At 42.3% G+C, this 15,482-nt stretch overlaps 1 protein-coding gene across 1 annotated transcript in view; it reads left to right on the forward strand.

Annotated features, from left to right (window-relative positions):
* Positions 1–295: 295 nt before the first annotated feature.
* LOC121574610 (collagen alpha-1(VII) chain-like) overlaps positions 296–15,482 on the forward strand; it is an 87,410-nt gene continuing 72,223 nt past the window's right edge. The window contains exons 1-8 of the mRNA XM_045223219.1: positions 296–565; positions 11,743–11,815; positions 11,974–12,154; positions 12,330–12,486; positions 12,852–12,945; positions 13,295–13,453; positions 13,602–13,759; positions 15,104–15,233. Coding sequence (XP_045079154.1) covers positions 11,752–11,815; positions 11,974–12,154; positions 12,330–12,486; positions 12,852–12,945; positions 13,295–13,453; positions 13,602–13,759; positions 15,104–15,233 — 943 coding nt within the window. The 5' untranslated portion in view covers positions 296–565; positions 11,743–11,751. The remainder of the gene's footprint in view (positions 566–11,742; positions 11,816–11,973; positions 12,155–12,329; positions 12,487–12,851; positions 12,946–13,294; positions 13,454–13,601; positions 13,760–15,103; positions 15,234–15,482) is intronic.

Consider the following 15,482-nt stretch of genomic DNA (forward strand, 5'->3'; position numbering starts at 1 on the left):
CATATGCCAACTGGAAATCTCTGAGACAGAAATGACAATAGGAAAACAATCTCTTGAGTTTGGGTCAGCCTATAGGCTATATACCTCTTTCTTCAGCGTAAAGGGTCTAGCGGTATAGCGGCAAATATTTAATGAATGCATGAGGTCTTTCGCGCCATTGGCTGCTGCTGATGAGGGCGGGTAGAGCGTGCGAACCCCAGCTCGGGACTGGGAGGGAGCGAGCGAAAGTGTGACAACAAAAAAAAGAAGGAAAACGAGGGAATTGCACAGGACTCCACTTCAGGCATCCGAACAAGTCTGTACTTCCAGTACTGCAGTTTATGCCCAATTTGAGCCATCCAATCTGCCTGTGTCACAGCTAAATTAAACACAACACTGACTATCCTTTCGCGGGTCCTGGGATGCGCCACCGGACGCTTCGTAAACTTTATGCAGCATAGGAGGCTATCTGACAACGGACTGGAGTGCAGAGTGAATATACAGTTTGCCTATTAATTTACTAACTCGCAGTAGACGTGGAGGAAGAACAGGGAGACGGGTGGATTATTATGCTACAAGTGGAAAGGTGAGTGAGGACTTGGAAGGTTGTCAGGTGAGGTCGTTGCCGTCCGTTATGAGCTCGGATGCGGCGGCGGAGAGGCTGCAGGAAGGGGAGGAAAGGGTCCTCAAGTACCCATGCCACTGATAAAGGAAACGTGGATTTATTGGTCTAATTAATGAGAAATTTCCCTAATGGTGGTGCAGTTGTTAAAACGAAACGATGTGCCTCTCAGGCGCAAAGTTATGCAAAGGCTATCGCATCCTTTTGTAGTTAAAAGTTGCTTAAATAGATTTCATTAACCAATTGGATTAGCCTATAAAGTGTCATTACTGGCGATTTAATATAGAATCGTAACAGACCTAAATGTGTTAGCTGAAACGGTCGTGGCCGCGGGACATGCATTACGCACCGTTCTTACTCACAAAGTGCTACCGTTTCTATGGTGCATGCTTCTTTGGTTTATTCATGTCTGCTCTAGCCTAGTGGTGCTTACACACATAGAAATATATGCCTATGTCAATCAATCAACCACAAATCACCATTCTCCCTGAGGCAAAAGCACTTGAACAAGACCAGACAACTGATCAGCAGTTTACTTGTCAAATGATTTAAATTGTACATTTTAAATTTATAGTTCTGAAACCTTCACCAAGTGACTGCCTAAGTAATTGTGTTTCAATTAAAAGTAAACCCTTTATGACCACATAGTATACATTTCTCAAGGCCTTTATTTATGGCCTAGTTATCCTTGACATTATGGTCTGAAAATCCTGGCTTATGAGCCACTTCAGACCTGCAAGTCACAATAAGCTGGTTTGTGAAGTGATTAGTAATTCCTATTGGCATAAAGCCAGAGGGTGGATATCCAATAATTTGAATATTTTATCACTTGCGACCTGCACTCAAAATGACTGCTATATTGAAAAACTTAACAAACAAGACTACATAAACCATTTAAACTGGAGCGAGCATCTCGGTTATGGGTGCAATAAATCCAACCCCTTACAGATTGGATTAGTTTAGAAAAATGTGCATGAGGAAACAGATATTAAAACAAACTACTCTAAAAATCAACCTGCAATAAAGCATGCTGGGAAATATGATAATGTGGCCCCTCCCACGTCTTTTTCACTCTGAGAGAGTTAATGGAAATTAATTAAACACAGTCGAGTAACAACAACACCACGCGATTGAAAATATTTATTGAATCAAATGTTCTGTTCAGTTGTGCTGAAATGTGGGTAAGGTGACAGACATTCCTAACACTGATCTGAATAAAAGGCATGGAAAGTCACACATTTCTTTTCGTTTTAAACACTGAAGTTTAGGTTACAAACGTGTCAAATGTTTAATGGTAGGCTACTTCTATTTCTTCACAGTCTCAGACTAACTCAAATTGTAGCCTTCGGGGTAAGCATATCTCATTACCTCAGCAACCATCATCAGAATGCTGAAATCACCTGGTTCATTAGACTTGATAATCCAAAGAAGAAAAAAGCAGAGTTTGAAACACCGGGAGTAAGTGAATAGGTTGCATGCACCTGACCTGAACTCTTAGAGAAGAACCTTCTAAACAGGCATTAGTTCATGGGTCATTCCACAAAATGAGTCCCTTTGATATTTTCAAGGTAGACTCATCGAAATGATGTTGCCACGAGCAGCACTGTAGATATTGAGATGAGCACGATGCAAGACTTTGCTCTCACACAGTCACACACAGTATCTGCGCATGTGCACAGATTCGCTTCACACTGTTACAGTGTGGTAGCCAGGGAACCAAAACAGCTGAGAAGTTGAGCCTCGCGCTTTAACGCTATTAGTTTTTGCGGAAATTGACCCACTATGCTGTATTCTTTCCGCATCAATGTCATATTGCTGAGTCTACCTTTAAGTAGAAAATGTACACCAATATTGGATTTTAAAAGCCTGTTATATTAATCTGATTTTTTATAGGAATAAAGACTTGCTAATGTGCAAAATTCACAATTTAAAAAAGTATAATATATATATATATTTTTTTTGAAGAATGCCCCTCTGTGCACTCTCTGACTTCTCTGAAGATTTTAACCCACTTAACCCCAACATTTCTTCAAGTTTCATTCTAAACCCCAAGTTATTTTGTTGCTTTGACAAAGTCATTTCTGAAGATTATTATTTATTTCATGTGATTAAAAAAAGAACATTGAACATCTAATAGTCAAATCATCATAGTGTAAAAGCAGGTGAGCTGGTTCTACTATTTTTGGCAATTTTCTAGTGTTATGTGGAGGAAAACTAAATGGGTCGAGCATAACACGTGTTACCCATATATAGACAGGCTAGACATTTTTTAACAATGTCATATATTTTTTGGTGAAGTTGGCATTCAACTGCCCATACCTGTTGCACACAACCAGCTTTGATGTTAAAATTAGGTGAAATAAACATTTTTTCCCCCACCAAGTTATACTTCCCAAAAGGGACTCATTTCCTGGAACGACCCTCCTGTTAATTAAGAACAGGATGTTTTTGGTCAACTATCAGCCTATGTTGTTTCTACATTGATATGGTATTCTGTGACATGCAGTTACTGTATATAGTGTAGTTGCAGTGTTTGACTCAGGTGATGATGTAAGCATTGACTTTGTCTGCTTGGCGACATTAGATATTTCACACTTTGTGTAAAAGTCTTAAATATAAGATATTTCACACTCTGAACAGCTGGGCCCCTTATGTGTCTACCTATGTTGGGAACTGGTGTCACTGGCGTTTATTTCAAGAGGTTTATTTCCAAAGGTCCATCAAAATGTTTTATGATTTTGAAATATATTGTAGCCATTTTATATCAGGCTGGGGGCAATGGAGCTATAGGCAGTGGGCTCACCCCACCCTGTTAAAGTAATAGTAGGGAAAACTACAGCCAGGCCTATATGCTGGCAGAGAGTTGTTCTCAGGTGGTCTCATTTCCCCCATGCTAGTCTCTTTGATGTGCTGGAATGGAACAGTGCAGGAGTCTTAGTTGTTGGTGCTTATACTCTAAACTTTCTGCAATATCCATGTAGTGTATGTCTTGGCTGAAATTGTTGTCATCCATTCATCCATTCCTGCACATCTAAGTGACTAGTAGAATGACTATCATATGTATTCTGAATGAACTGCAACGCTAACTGGGGATCTACCTACACTCTTAGAAAAAAGGGTTCCAAAAGGGTTCTTCGGCTGTCCCCATAGGAGAACCTGGAATCAATAAGGGTTCTTCAAAGGGTTCTCCTATAGGGACAGACAAATAACCCTTTTAGGTAGCACCTTTGTAGATAGTACCTTTTTTTTCTAAGAGTGTAATAGCAATATTTCCACAACAATTTCAGCCATGACAGACATGGATTTTGCAGGAAGTTTGGAGTATAGCAAAAACAGCTAAGATTCCTACACTGTTCCATTCCACCACATCAAAGAGACTAGCATGGGGGAAATGGGATGAGTCAGAAAGCACCAGTTAGTTACCACCACCACCCTGCCCCTGGCAGCAGTTTAATAATGTCAGAGGAAGCCTTAGCATCAGCCACCACATCCCATCCCACACCTGCCTGCCCGGGCTGAGCCACACTGGCCAACCTGAGAACAACTCTCTGCCAACATCCTGTAGTTTCCCCTGCTATTATCTGTCACTGGCATGCTACCATGACAAATATGGCTACCAGATCCAATGAGACAACTTTAATTTGCAGTGCAAAGCCCCTCCTCTCCCTCTGTTTGTTCCCTCATCTCTCTCTTTCTTTCCCACTCCCTTTCTCCCTCCTACTTTCTCTATTTTCCTCTCTCCCATGGGCTTTCTTTCTCTCTCTTTCTCTGTCTCATTCCATCCCTTTCTGTGAGCTGTTGTGAATTAAGCGGTCCTCTGTGTCAATGGTTTCAATCGTGTGTTCCATTCCCTGGGAAAGTTCTGTCTTTGCTGTGGGTTGCTGCTTTTTCTACCTCTCAGTGCCACAGCGACTGACACTGCATAGTCCCCCCCTTCCATGAACTGTCTGGATTTCCTCCTCACCTTCTCTCAATAATCACTTTCCTCTCTCTCGCTTCCTCTCAGACTTCACTTTCACCCCTCTATCCTTCTTTTTCATCCATTCATTCTCCTACTCCTCATCCATGGTTTGTTTGCTGCTCATGGCGTGCTACTTTCCTGGGCTGTGTTGTGTAGAGACCTGGGCGGTTACCAAGTGTGTCATTTGTGGAAGGAAAGACTGCTGTTGGTTACTGTCTGTTTGATGTGTTAGTCCATCTTGGTGTTTTCAGGGAGCTGATTCTCTATTGTCTTCAGGGAGCTTCAGAATAGAAATGAAGTAAAGCTGAGTTAGTATAAGGTATTTATGGAGGTTAGGGAGGTCTAGACACACAGTAGTATGGAACTGATCTGACTCATGTTTTTATGTGGGTTTAGTGTTAGATAACAAAAAACTGACTCTTAAGTGGTCGTTAATGTCTCATGGAAAATGAACAAGACAAAGGCTTTAATCTAGACAGGAAAGATTCTCTTTGTATGTTTGTCTCGGCTTCTCTCTCCTTTCTCTGTGTCTATGTGGGGAAAGTGACTCATTCGTTTCTCACAATGTTCTCACAGCGAGCCAGGTAAAGATGCACCAGAGACAGGGAAACTTGTAGAGCTTAAAGAAACAAAGAAACTTAAACATTTCTTACAGTGAAAAGTCTTGATGTTTGGAGACAAGTTCATGAGGTCCCTGACACTTCATCCGCTACATCTTGTAATCCCCAGGGGCATGTTGGGAAACAGGGTTATGGACTTCTCAAAGACAATTGATCAAAATGGAGTGTCTTTGTTTGGTTTGGCTGATAAGAGAGTGTGGACATGACCGAGCTTGATGCTTTAGTGCGTTCCATGATAGTCGGAACTAGGAAACTCAGAAATGTTGGGCTTGGTAATTTGTTGAACGCGGCACGTGATTAACTACAACTAGTTAGCATGTCAGACATTTCAGAGTTCCGATTAGCATTTTAACGTGGCATTACCCTGGGGGTCACAGGTGGTTAGAGGTCACTGACTGGGTCATCTGTCCTGTTCTTGACTTCAGACATATACTGTAGGCCTATACAGTAGAGTTGCTCGTTCTTTAACGTGGCTGCCATTACAAAAAGGGACAAATGCTGTGTTACCCAATGTACAGTACACTGTACAGAACACTTACACAAAATCTCACCCATGAGTGAAATAGTAAGATAATTGACTATGACACTTCCCCCCATCCCCCTCCGCTCTGTCCCCGTGCTGATGTCACGCCAAGGGAACCTTGCTGTTACACAACAGTCCTCTCTGTCACTACGAGTTGGCCGGCTACCCCCCCAGGCGAATGGCATCTCTCACCAACTGTAACACTGCCATTTCTCAGCTGCTCTCTTGGGAGAAAGTACAGTGTGTGTTCACTGCCTCCTTACTTTCTCTCACTCTCTTCCTTTCTCCCTTTGCTACTCTTTCCCTTTCTTGTTCATTTCTTTCTATCTATCTCTCACTCAGACCCTCTCATTCTCTTCCCCCCCTGCCTCTGCCTCTCTCTCTCTCTCTCTCTCTCACACACACACACACACACACACACACACACACACACACACACACACACACACACACACACACACACACACACACACACCCTGCCTCTCCATCAATGACTATGTAAGGAACACAGTTCAATCAGTCAGTGGTCTATTAGGTCAGCCCAGGGCAGCAGTGTCATTGTTACCAAAGGGATGACCTTATGACCTCAGTGCTATGCTTCATACCCCAGGTGGGCTACAGTGGGTGTGGTCATACCCAGGTGTGAAAGCCGCTCCCGGAATGTGCTAATGCTGCGTTCATAACCAAGTGGGAAGGTGGTATTTACCAGTTGTGAAGTCATAAATACCAGTTGGATGCATTCACGTGCTTTGAACTCGTTTAGAAATGCAGATTGGCTAATGGTCAACAAGCTGTGTCAACCATAAACTAGATGTACAGCTATCGTGCTTGTAAACAAATTATAGTGTTCAAAAACCATATGTGATGCGGCCTACGAGAACCTGTTTGATGTCGCACCGACTTATTGCTGTGAAAAAGCCAAAATGCATTGCCATTTTGGTTGTTTTGGATAATTTAAATCCTTTACTTTATTGTAATATAACAATATTGTATGATTACTTAAGGAACATAGTTAATTTCCAAGGTTTTTTGACATTAGCTAGCATGCCCAATGTGAACACGCTATCTCAAACTTCCCTGAGAGTGTCGCAGCTAACTTGGCCCATTCAAGATAGCCTATCATGCTACAGATTAATGAAATCAGGCTGGTTTAGACACAGAATAATTAGCTAGCTAGTTAGTTAGTAATGTAGGAGTATAAAGTTGTAATTTACAATCAACAATGTTGTTATGAATACAAGTGGGTCGGATTTTCCCAAAAAAATTATTGGGGCTGCCTCTCGGGCTTCCTCCTCGGCCGGTGCCTTCCGTGTTGCCGTTGCTCCTCTCCTGCCTGGGCTTCCTTCTTCGCCCAGGGTCCTTTCCCCGCAAATATCTCCTCCCAAGACCAAATCTTCCCCACCTGTGTCCAGGGTGTTTGCTCCTGGGCACGCTGCTTGGTCCGTGTTTGGTGGGATCTTCTGTCACGCTCGTTGAAGGACGGGTCAGACCAAGGCGCAGCTTGAAATGCATACATGTTTATTTTATAAAATAAACACACGAACAAAAACAACAAAACAACGTAACATAAAGTCCTCAGGCTAAACACCATACAAGCCTATACACGGCACAAGATCCCACAACTAATGATGCAAACAGGCTACTAAAGTATGATCCCCAATCAGAGACAACGAGCGACAGCTGCCTCTGATTGGGAATCACACCCGGCCAAACATAGAAACACAATACCTACATTCTACACATAGAAAACATAACATAGAAACTAAACATGCACACCCTGACCAAACTAACAAGAGTTCTATAGGTCAGGGCGTGACAAACATGAAAAGTAAGAGGGTGGATTTGGTTTCTGTTATTGTGCAATTGTGAGTAATTACATTTTATAGGTGAGGAACCTATAAAGAGGAACTCGATTTGTCTAGGTTTTTAGAGGGGAAAGGGACACTACATTTGGAATGAATTATGTATGTTGGTTGCTGGTTGCTTAGGAGAAAAGTTCAGGAAATGGTGGTTATGTGGTTTTGAAATCATACAAGGGGAACAAACATTTCAGACTCATTATGAGTTTCTGCCCTCAGACAATTATCTAAAGTGGTTGTTTTTTCCCTGCTCCCCTATCCTATGAAAAATTAATATATTATGGACTTTTTAATGAACTGTGAAGTGACACATAGCAATTTGGGTGCAATAATAATAATAATAATAATATAATAATAATAATAATAATAATAATAATAATAATAATATATGCCATATAGCAGACGCTTTTATCCAAAGCGACTTACAGTCATCTAAAGGATGTAACATTGTGTATGTTTCTAAATTTGTCCTGCTGTCGATTGTTGAGATACAACAAGTTCAGCCCGAGTTCTGCATACCAGTACCAGGACAAACATTTACCCCTTCATAAACAGAGTGAGCTTTACGTTAGATACTCAAATCACAACTCTAAATAAATCCCACCCTTGCTGAAGGCAGGTGTGCTTGTCTGTTTTTAGTAACTGATAGCATGAGTAGGACATTGACTCATTCATCCCGACCACAAGGCGCAGGCTGTATATCTAAAATGTGTGCGTGTGTGTGTGTGTACACAATATGTATGTGTGCGTGCGTGCATGTGTGTATGTGTATTGTGTATGTGCATGCGTGTGTGTGTTTTTACAGACATTTTGTAGACTACACAAAGTAATGCAGTGTCAGCTTCTAAAGGTCTCCAGTCTAATGTATTTGTTAGTGAGTCTGTCAGTTTATTTGCCTGTTAATTGGTGAGTCCCATCGTGACTTCTTTCATGTGGAAGGCCTCTGTCAAAACAGCTTGACATTCAGTCTGCTTTATGGGCTAGGGTTAGTGCTATGCTAATGTAAATGCTTACAGATGCTGGATGTTGATTCACTATACAGACCAATACATACAGTGGCTTGCGAAAGTATTCACCCCCCTTGACATTTTTCCTATTTTGTTGCCTTACAACCTGGAATTTAAATGGATTTTTTGGGGGGTTTGTATCATTAGATTTACACAACATGCCTACCACTTTGAAGGTGCAAAATATTTTTTATTGTGAAACTAACAAGAAATAAGACAAAAAAACTGAAAACTTGAGCGTGCATAACTATTCACCCCCCCCAAAGTCAATACTTTGTAGAGACACCTTTTGCAGCAATTACAGCTGCAAGCCTCTTGGAGTATGTCTCTATAAGCTTGGCACATCTAGCTACTGGGATTTTTGCCCATTCTTCAAGGCAAAACTGCTCCAGCTCCTTCAATTTGGATGGGTTCCGCTGCTGTACAGCAATCTTTAAGATTCTCAATTGGATTGAGGTCTGGGCTTTGACTAGGCCATTCCAAGACGTTTCCCCTTAAACCACTCGAGTGTTGCTTTAGCAGTATGCTTAGGGTCATTGTCCTGCTGGAAGGTGAACCTCCGTCCCAGTCTGAAATCTCTGGAAGACTGAAACAGGTTTCCCTCAAGAATTTCCCTGTATTTAGCGCCATCCATCATTCCTTCAATTCTGACCAGTTTCCCAGTCCCTGCCAATGAAAAACATCCCCACAGCATGATGCTGCCACCACCATGCTTCACTGTGGGGTTTTTGTTCTCGGGGTGATGAGAGGTGTTTGGTTTGCACCAGACATAGCGTTTTCCTTGATGGCCAAAAAGCTAAATTTTAGTCTCATCTGACCAGTGTACCTTCTTCCATATGTTTGGGGAGTCTCCCACATGCCTTTTGGCAATGGCTTTTTTCTGGCCACTCTTCCGTAAAGCCCAGCTCTGTGGAGTGTATGGCTTAAAGTGGTCCTATGGACTTCAGGGTTATCTTTGGTCACTTTGTTGCCTTTCTGATTAATGCCCTCCTTGCCCGGTCTGTGAGTTTTGGTGGGCGGCCCTCTCTTGGCAGGTTTGTTGTGGTGCCATATTCTTTCCATTTTTTAATAATGGATTTAATGGTGCTCTGTGGGATTTTCAAAGTTTCAGATATTTCTTTATAACCCAACCCTGATCTGTACTTCTCCACAACTTTGTCCCTGACCTGTTTGGAACGCTCCTTGGTCTTCATGGTGCCGCTTGCTTGGTGGTGCCCCTTGCTTAGTGGTGTTGCAGACTCTGGGGCCTTTCAGAACAGGTGTATATATACTGAGATCATGTGACAGATCATGTGACACTTAGATTGCACACAGGTGGACTTTATTTAACTAATTATTTGACTTCTGAAGGTAATTGGTTGCACCAGATCTGATTTAGGGGCTTCAAAGCAAAGGGGGTGAATACATATGCACACACCACTTTTCCGTTATTTATTCTGTATACTTTTTTTCAAAAAGTTATTTTTTTCATTTCACTTGGACTATTTTGTGTATGTCCAAATTTGGATAGTAGGTCTGATTATGAATGTCTACATTTGTTAAGGTATCAGAACAGAACATGGCTTTTTCCCTCTCTTAACCCAAGGCAGGTTTGAAGTGGTCCCTGTTGGTACGACTAGTTCCAAAGTAGCATCCGGTTGTTATTTGCAGTAGCTCTTCTGTTTAGGGATTGCGAAGTGAGAGGTTTCACTCTCGCCAAAATCTGCACTGCAAATTGGCCAGTGTTGCCTAGTGTTGAGTTTTCAGTGTAACATTTCTAGTGTAGATTCAGGTGTTAAATTAACTCTGTAAGTGTTAAATTAACATTCATTGGTGTAAAATAACCCCCGTGTTGGTGTTAATAACCAGTGTTAAACCAAAACCACGGCCATCATTTTCATATTTCCCAGCCTAATCTATTGCAGGTTAATTTTTAGAATTGTTTGTTTCAATATACAGTACCAGTCAAAAGTTTTCTAAAAATAGTAAACTGGAAGGCAAAAAAAGGAAGAGTGATGTAAGCTGCAAACCTGGTATTCCAACTGATTATTGGCTACTAAAGCTAATGACACCGCTGCTCCACAGAGGTTTGATAAAAAAAGAAAAAAACGTCTATCTGATAATCACACGATGCTATTTATTGACCAGCAGATGTCACTATGGTAGATCTCTGGGGATGGTCATGGTTAATCAAATATCTGGATATCCGAACAGACTTTAGTGTTTAAACACTTATGAGAGTAGGCTATTCATTTTTTGATATATTTTTTTAGGCCTATTTTAATAACGAAAAAGCTTTGTTTAAATGAAATGAAACTGTCCATGTTATATTGTTACACACAAGGATATACCATGACATTGGAAATGCTTAATTTAATAAAACAGCAAACTTTAGAATGTAGTGTTTGTACGGCACATTGAGCTACTCTGCTTCAGATGTCATGAGGCTTTGACAGTCCATTGCACACTGTAAATGTAACCTACAGTTCTGAGGACGCGCTAAGTGATTGTTTCATTTCCAAGCTAATTTTCTCTCTCATGGGCTATGGGTTGGATTTTACATGAAAAGGCATTTTACTATCATAGAGCATTTAGCCCTCTGGTCAGCTCTAACAACGGTATGCTATTTTCTCAATTTCAAGTAGTGATTAGCCTACAGGCGCGCACCAACAGAGGGTCCACAAGACCTGACACAGATCAATGCAAAAACACTCACAGACAACTTTTTGGGAAACAGAATCAGAATGAGAAATAATAGATGGCTCTGAACAGTGATCACTAGCTAATAATCTGAGGCCTGTGCTTAATAGCTTGGTTAACGTGTCTCCTTTTCCCAAATAATTCAATAAAATATAAATTATAGCTTGTCTCCATTTCCTCCTGACTAAGGCAGTGTGTTTTTCAGTGATATTGGTGTTCAATGTGAGTAATCTTTCTTCCCTGAGAGTGTTAGTTAGTTAGTTCCATTGACCTGTGACATGGTGAGGTCCTTGTAGTGAAGTGAGGGGGATACAAGGCAGGCTGTAGAGTGATGTGTTCCTCCACACTCTGTGGAGGACACACTGTGGGCCAGCTGTGAGTCAGACCACACTCAGTCTGTGTCTATGTGTATATTTTGCAACTCAGTGTACGTGTGTCTACAGTGTATATGTGAATGTGTATAGTGTAACAGTTGTGTGTGTCTGTGTGCAGGTTGTGAAGATGTGGAGCTGGGTTTTCCCCCTGGCAGTCCTGCTGTCCTCAGGGCACCAGGCTGAAGCCCAAGGTAAATGGACCCCTCTGCCTACAGTAAAACAGCTATCTATTCAAAGCCATACTATGCCTCTGCACTAACTCTCTCTACTTGCATCATCATACTAGCCTACTGTAGCCCACAACTCCCAGAGCTAAGATACAGAGACTCACTAATGCACCTCTCTTCAGGCAGGTGTAATAATGTTGGAGCAGCAGACATAGTGTTCCTGATAGATGGCTCGTCCAGTATCGGCAGGGCCAACTTCCTGCAGGTCAAGGGCTTCATGGCCGGCATCGTCAAGCCCTTCACCAGCTCCGTGGGACAATCAGGGATTCGCTTCGGCGCTGTGCAGTACAGCGACACCTCAAGGTCAGACACTGAGAGTTTGGTCTGTAATGTTTGTTTCTAGTGACAATATATATCTATAACACTTGACTCTCCATTCTTGTCTCTTACTCTCTTTCTCTCTTACTGCCATAATAATAGTGTATGGTTTTTCCCAGGTAATGAAGTTGTTTATTGTTGTGTGTTTTGTCCCGTTCAGAGTGGAGTTCACCTTCACCACATACCTGAATGGCACAGAGCTGGTCAGCGCTGTAGAGAACCTTAACTATAAGGGGGGCAACACTCGCACCGGTGCTGGCCTCAAATTTGTGGCTGACAACTTCTTCAACCCCACTTCCATCCGGAACGTCTCAAAGGTCTGAGGGGGGATAGAGTGGACTGAAAGACAGACTATATTTTGTCCTGTGACAGACCATTACATATCTCTCTCTCTCTCTCTCTCTCTCTCTCTCTCTCTCTCTCTCTCTCTCTCTCTCTCTCTCTCTCTCTCTCTCTCTCTCTCTCTCCTTCTCTCTCTCTCTATCCTTCTCTCTCTCTATCCTTCTCTCTCTCTCTCTCTCTCTCTCTCTCTCTCTCTCTCTCTCTCTCTCTCTCTATCCTTCTCTCTCTCTCTCTCTCTCGCTCTCTCTCTCTCTCTCTCTCTCTCTCCTTCTCTCTCTCTCTATCCTTCTCTCTCTCTATCCTTCTCTCTCTCTCTCTCTCGCTCTATATATATATGCAGGTCTGTATATTGGTCACAGATGGGAAGTCTCAAGACAATGTGAATGACCCGGCTCAGAAGCTGCGGAGTCTGGGAGTGGAGATGTTTGCAGTGGGTAAGTTTGGGAGGACATTCAAATCAAAGTTTATTTGTCACATGCACAGGATACAGCAGGTGTAGACGGTACAGTGAAATGCTTACTTGCAAGCTCTCCTCAACAGTATAGTAAAATAATCAAAAGTCAGATGACAAAATCTAAATATTAACAAGAGGTATAGAATAGCACTAGAAGCAGGGGAATATCAGGTCTGGAGGTAGAACCTGTTGGTCCGAGACCTGATGTTCCGACACCGTCTGCCAAATGCCAAATTCACTCATTAAACCCGACCACAAGCCTCAGGCTGTATATCTTGATAGTGTGTGTGTGTGTACAGTATTTAACTGGTTGTTTTTGTCTCTCTCAGGTATAAAGAGTGCAGACCAGATTGAGTTGGCTCTGATAGCCACTCCTCCTCAGAGAGACTACACATTCTTTGTGGGGGACTTTAAGTTGCTTAACACATTGCTCTCCCTGGTGGGCCCGCGTGTGTGTTCCAGCACTGGTGGAGTCTACGCTAGCGATGGTAAACACACACAGCTCAGGACAATACATTACAGTCTATTACACTATAAACATCCCCTCTCTATATTTATCTCTCTTTCATTGTCTTACCTCTCCTCCACTCTACCTCTCTTTCTCACTCTCTTTCTCTTTCTCTCTTTTTCTTGCAGAGGCCTTCTCCGGTCCCTCTAACCTCCAGTTCTCAAGCCAGACCTCTGATTCGCTCAGGTTCCGGTGGACTCCCGCTGGAGGGCCTGTGACTGGCTATGTGGTGCAGTACACGCCACTCTCTGGCCTTGGCCAGCCAATCACAGCAGAGCTGCGTCAGGTGGGCACTGCTGGTTGGGTGGTGGGGGGTGTGGTGTTCATTCCTGACTCAGGGGATGGGCAGCAGGCAGCAGCTCATACTGTAGATGAGACCGAGATGCTAATGACTCATTGCAGTTTTGGGAGTGGGTGCAGCCAGGGAGCCTGTTTAATGGCAGACAGACAGAGAGAGAGGGATTGGGTTGAGTAGGAACATGTTTTAATGGGTGGATCTGGAGTTTAATTGAGTTTCTGTGTCTGTGCAGATTAAACGTTGGCAGGAAACTGAAATTCCCCCTCTGTGACTGTGTGTGTGTGTTGGCAATCATGACTCATGACTAGGGTTGCAAAGCTACTGGTAATTTACCAAAGTTACCAGAATCTTCTGTAATTTTGGTAATTAACAGGTAATCTATGGTAACGTTGGTAATTTATACATTAATTACCTTTTTTTAAATTCATATATAGTATTCATTTGTTATACTGTATCTGTGTCCATATTGTCCATGAGTTTCTAGTGGATAGACCATATGGTTCAAGAGAAAATAGCCTAATTAATAAAAAAAAGCATCTAATCAACAATGGCATTCTTTTCAATTAACTCTGCAACTCTTCCAACTATTGACTTTTTTCACAACTGCCACCAGTTTGGTGCCAAGACATTTACAACAAAGACATATTGACATACAGTAGTCAAATTAATAAAAGTGTGTGTAAAAAATTAATAAATAGATATTTCATGCTGAAACCCTCAGATTGAACACCAATGGTATTCACTAAGTTGATGGTTTATATTTAGTATAATGTTTTACAGCTTTGTCATTCTTAAAAAATTTTAATCATCTTATTTTATTATTTTATATATTTTATGTGATGAGGCCACACAGAGGGCCAGAGATAATTACACTGAAAATTTGAAGAACCCAAAAGGGCCACTAGATGTCTTGTGGAAATTACATAAAATCCTTTAAAGTTAACTGGTAAACGTAGAACGTTTCCAGTAATATACCCTCCCTTTGCAAACCTTCTCATGATCATAATGAGGAATGACATAGATTAGTCTGTGAACATTCACCCCAGTCAAAGGCTTTGACAAAACCTGTTGCTATGTTATTACATTGAAGACCCATTTACAGCAATAGTTTTGTATGTCAGTTTCCATATATATGTCAGGGGTGCACAAGTGCAATCCTCATGTCCACAATCCTGCTGCTTTTCTTTTCTTTGTGATACTGTTTGTCAAGAAAGTGCACACACACCTAGTTTCTCAGGTAGAAACCAGTCTCTTGTCAAAAATCAGATGATGCTGCTGCCCCCTCGGGGAGCAGATCTCTCATGTACTAACCCCTCCTTCTCCCCCCTGCAGGAGACGGTGTCTGCAAGTCAGAGGAGCTTCGTGGCCAGAGAGCTGAAGTCAGGGACAGACTACCTGGTGACGGTCATCGGCCAGTACCCCAACAGTGTGGGAGAGCCTGTGTCTGCCAAGGCAAGAACCAGTGAGTACACAGAGAGAGGGTGGGACAGAGGCAGCAGGGGAGAGAGGGAGGGAGGGAGGGGGTAGGGGAGAAGATGAGATCATTTGAAACCAAGGCACGAATCAGTGAGTACACACAGAAAGATGCAGGGAGGAAGAGGAGGGGGGATGAAAGCCTGGAGGAGAGAAGAAGAGAGTAAAATGTCAATACATTTCAATTAAATAAGGCAGACTGGTGTGGAAGGGGAGGATATGGGGATGACAGGAGGAA

Source organism: Coregonus clupeaformis, chromosome 10, assembly GCF_020615455.1.
Source record: "Coregonus clupeaformis isolate EN_2021a chromosome 10, ASM2061545v1, whole genome shotgun sequence".
Taxonomy (NCBI): domain Eukaryota; kingdom Metazoa; phylum Chordata; class Actinopteri; order Salmoniformes; family Salmonidae; genus Coregonus; species Coregonus clupeaformis.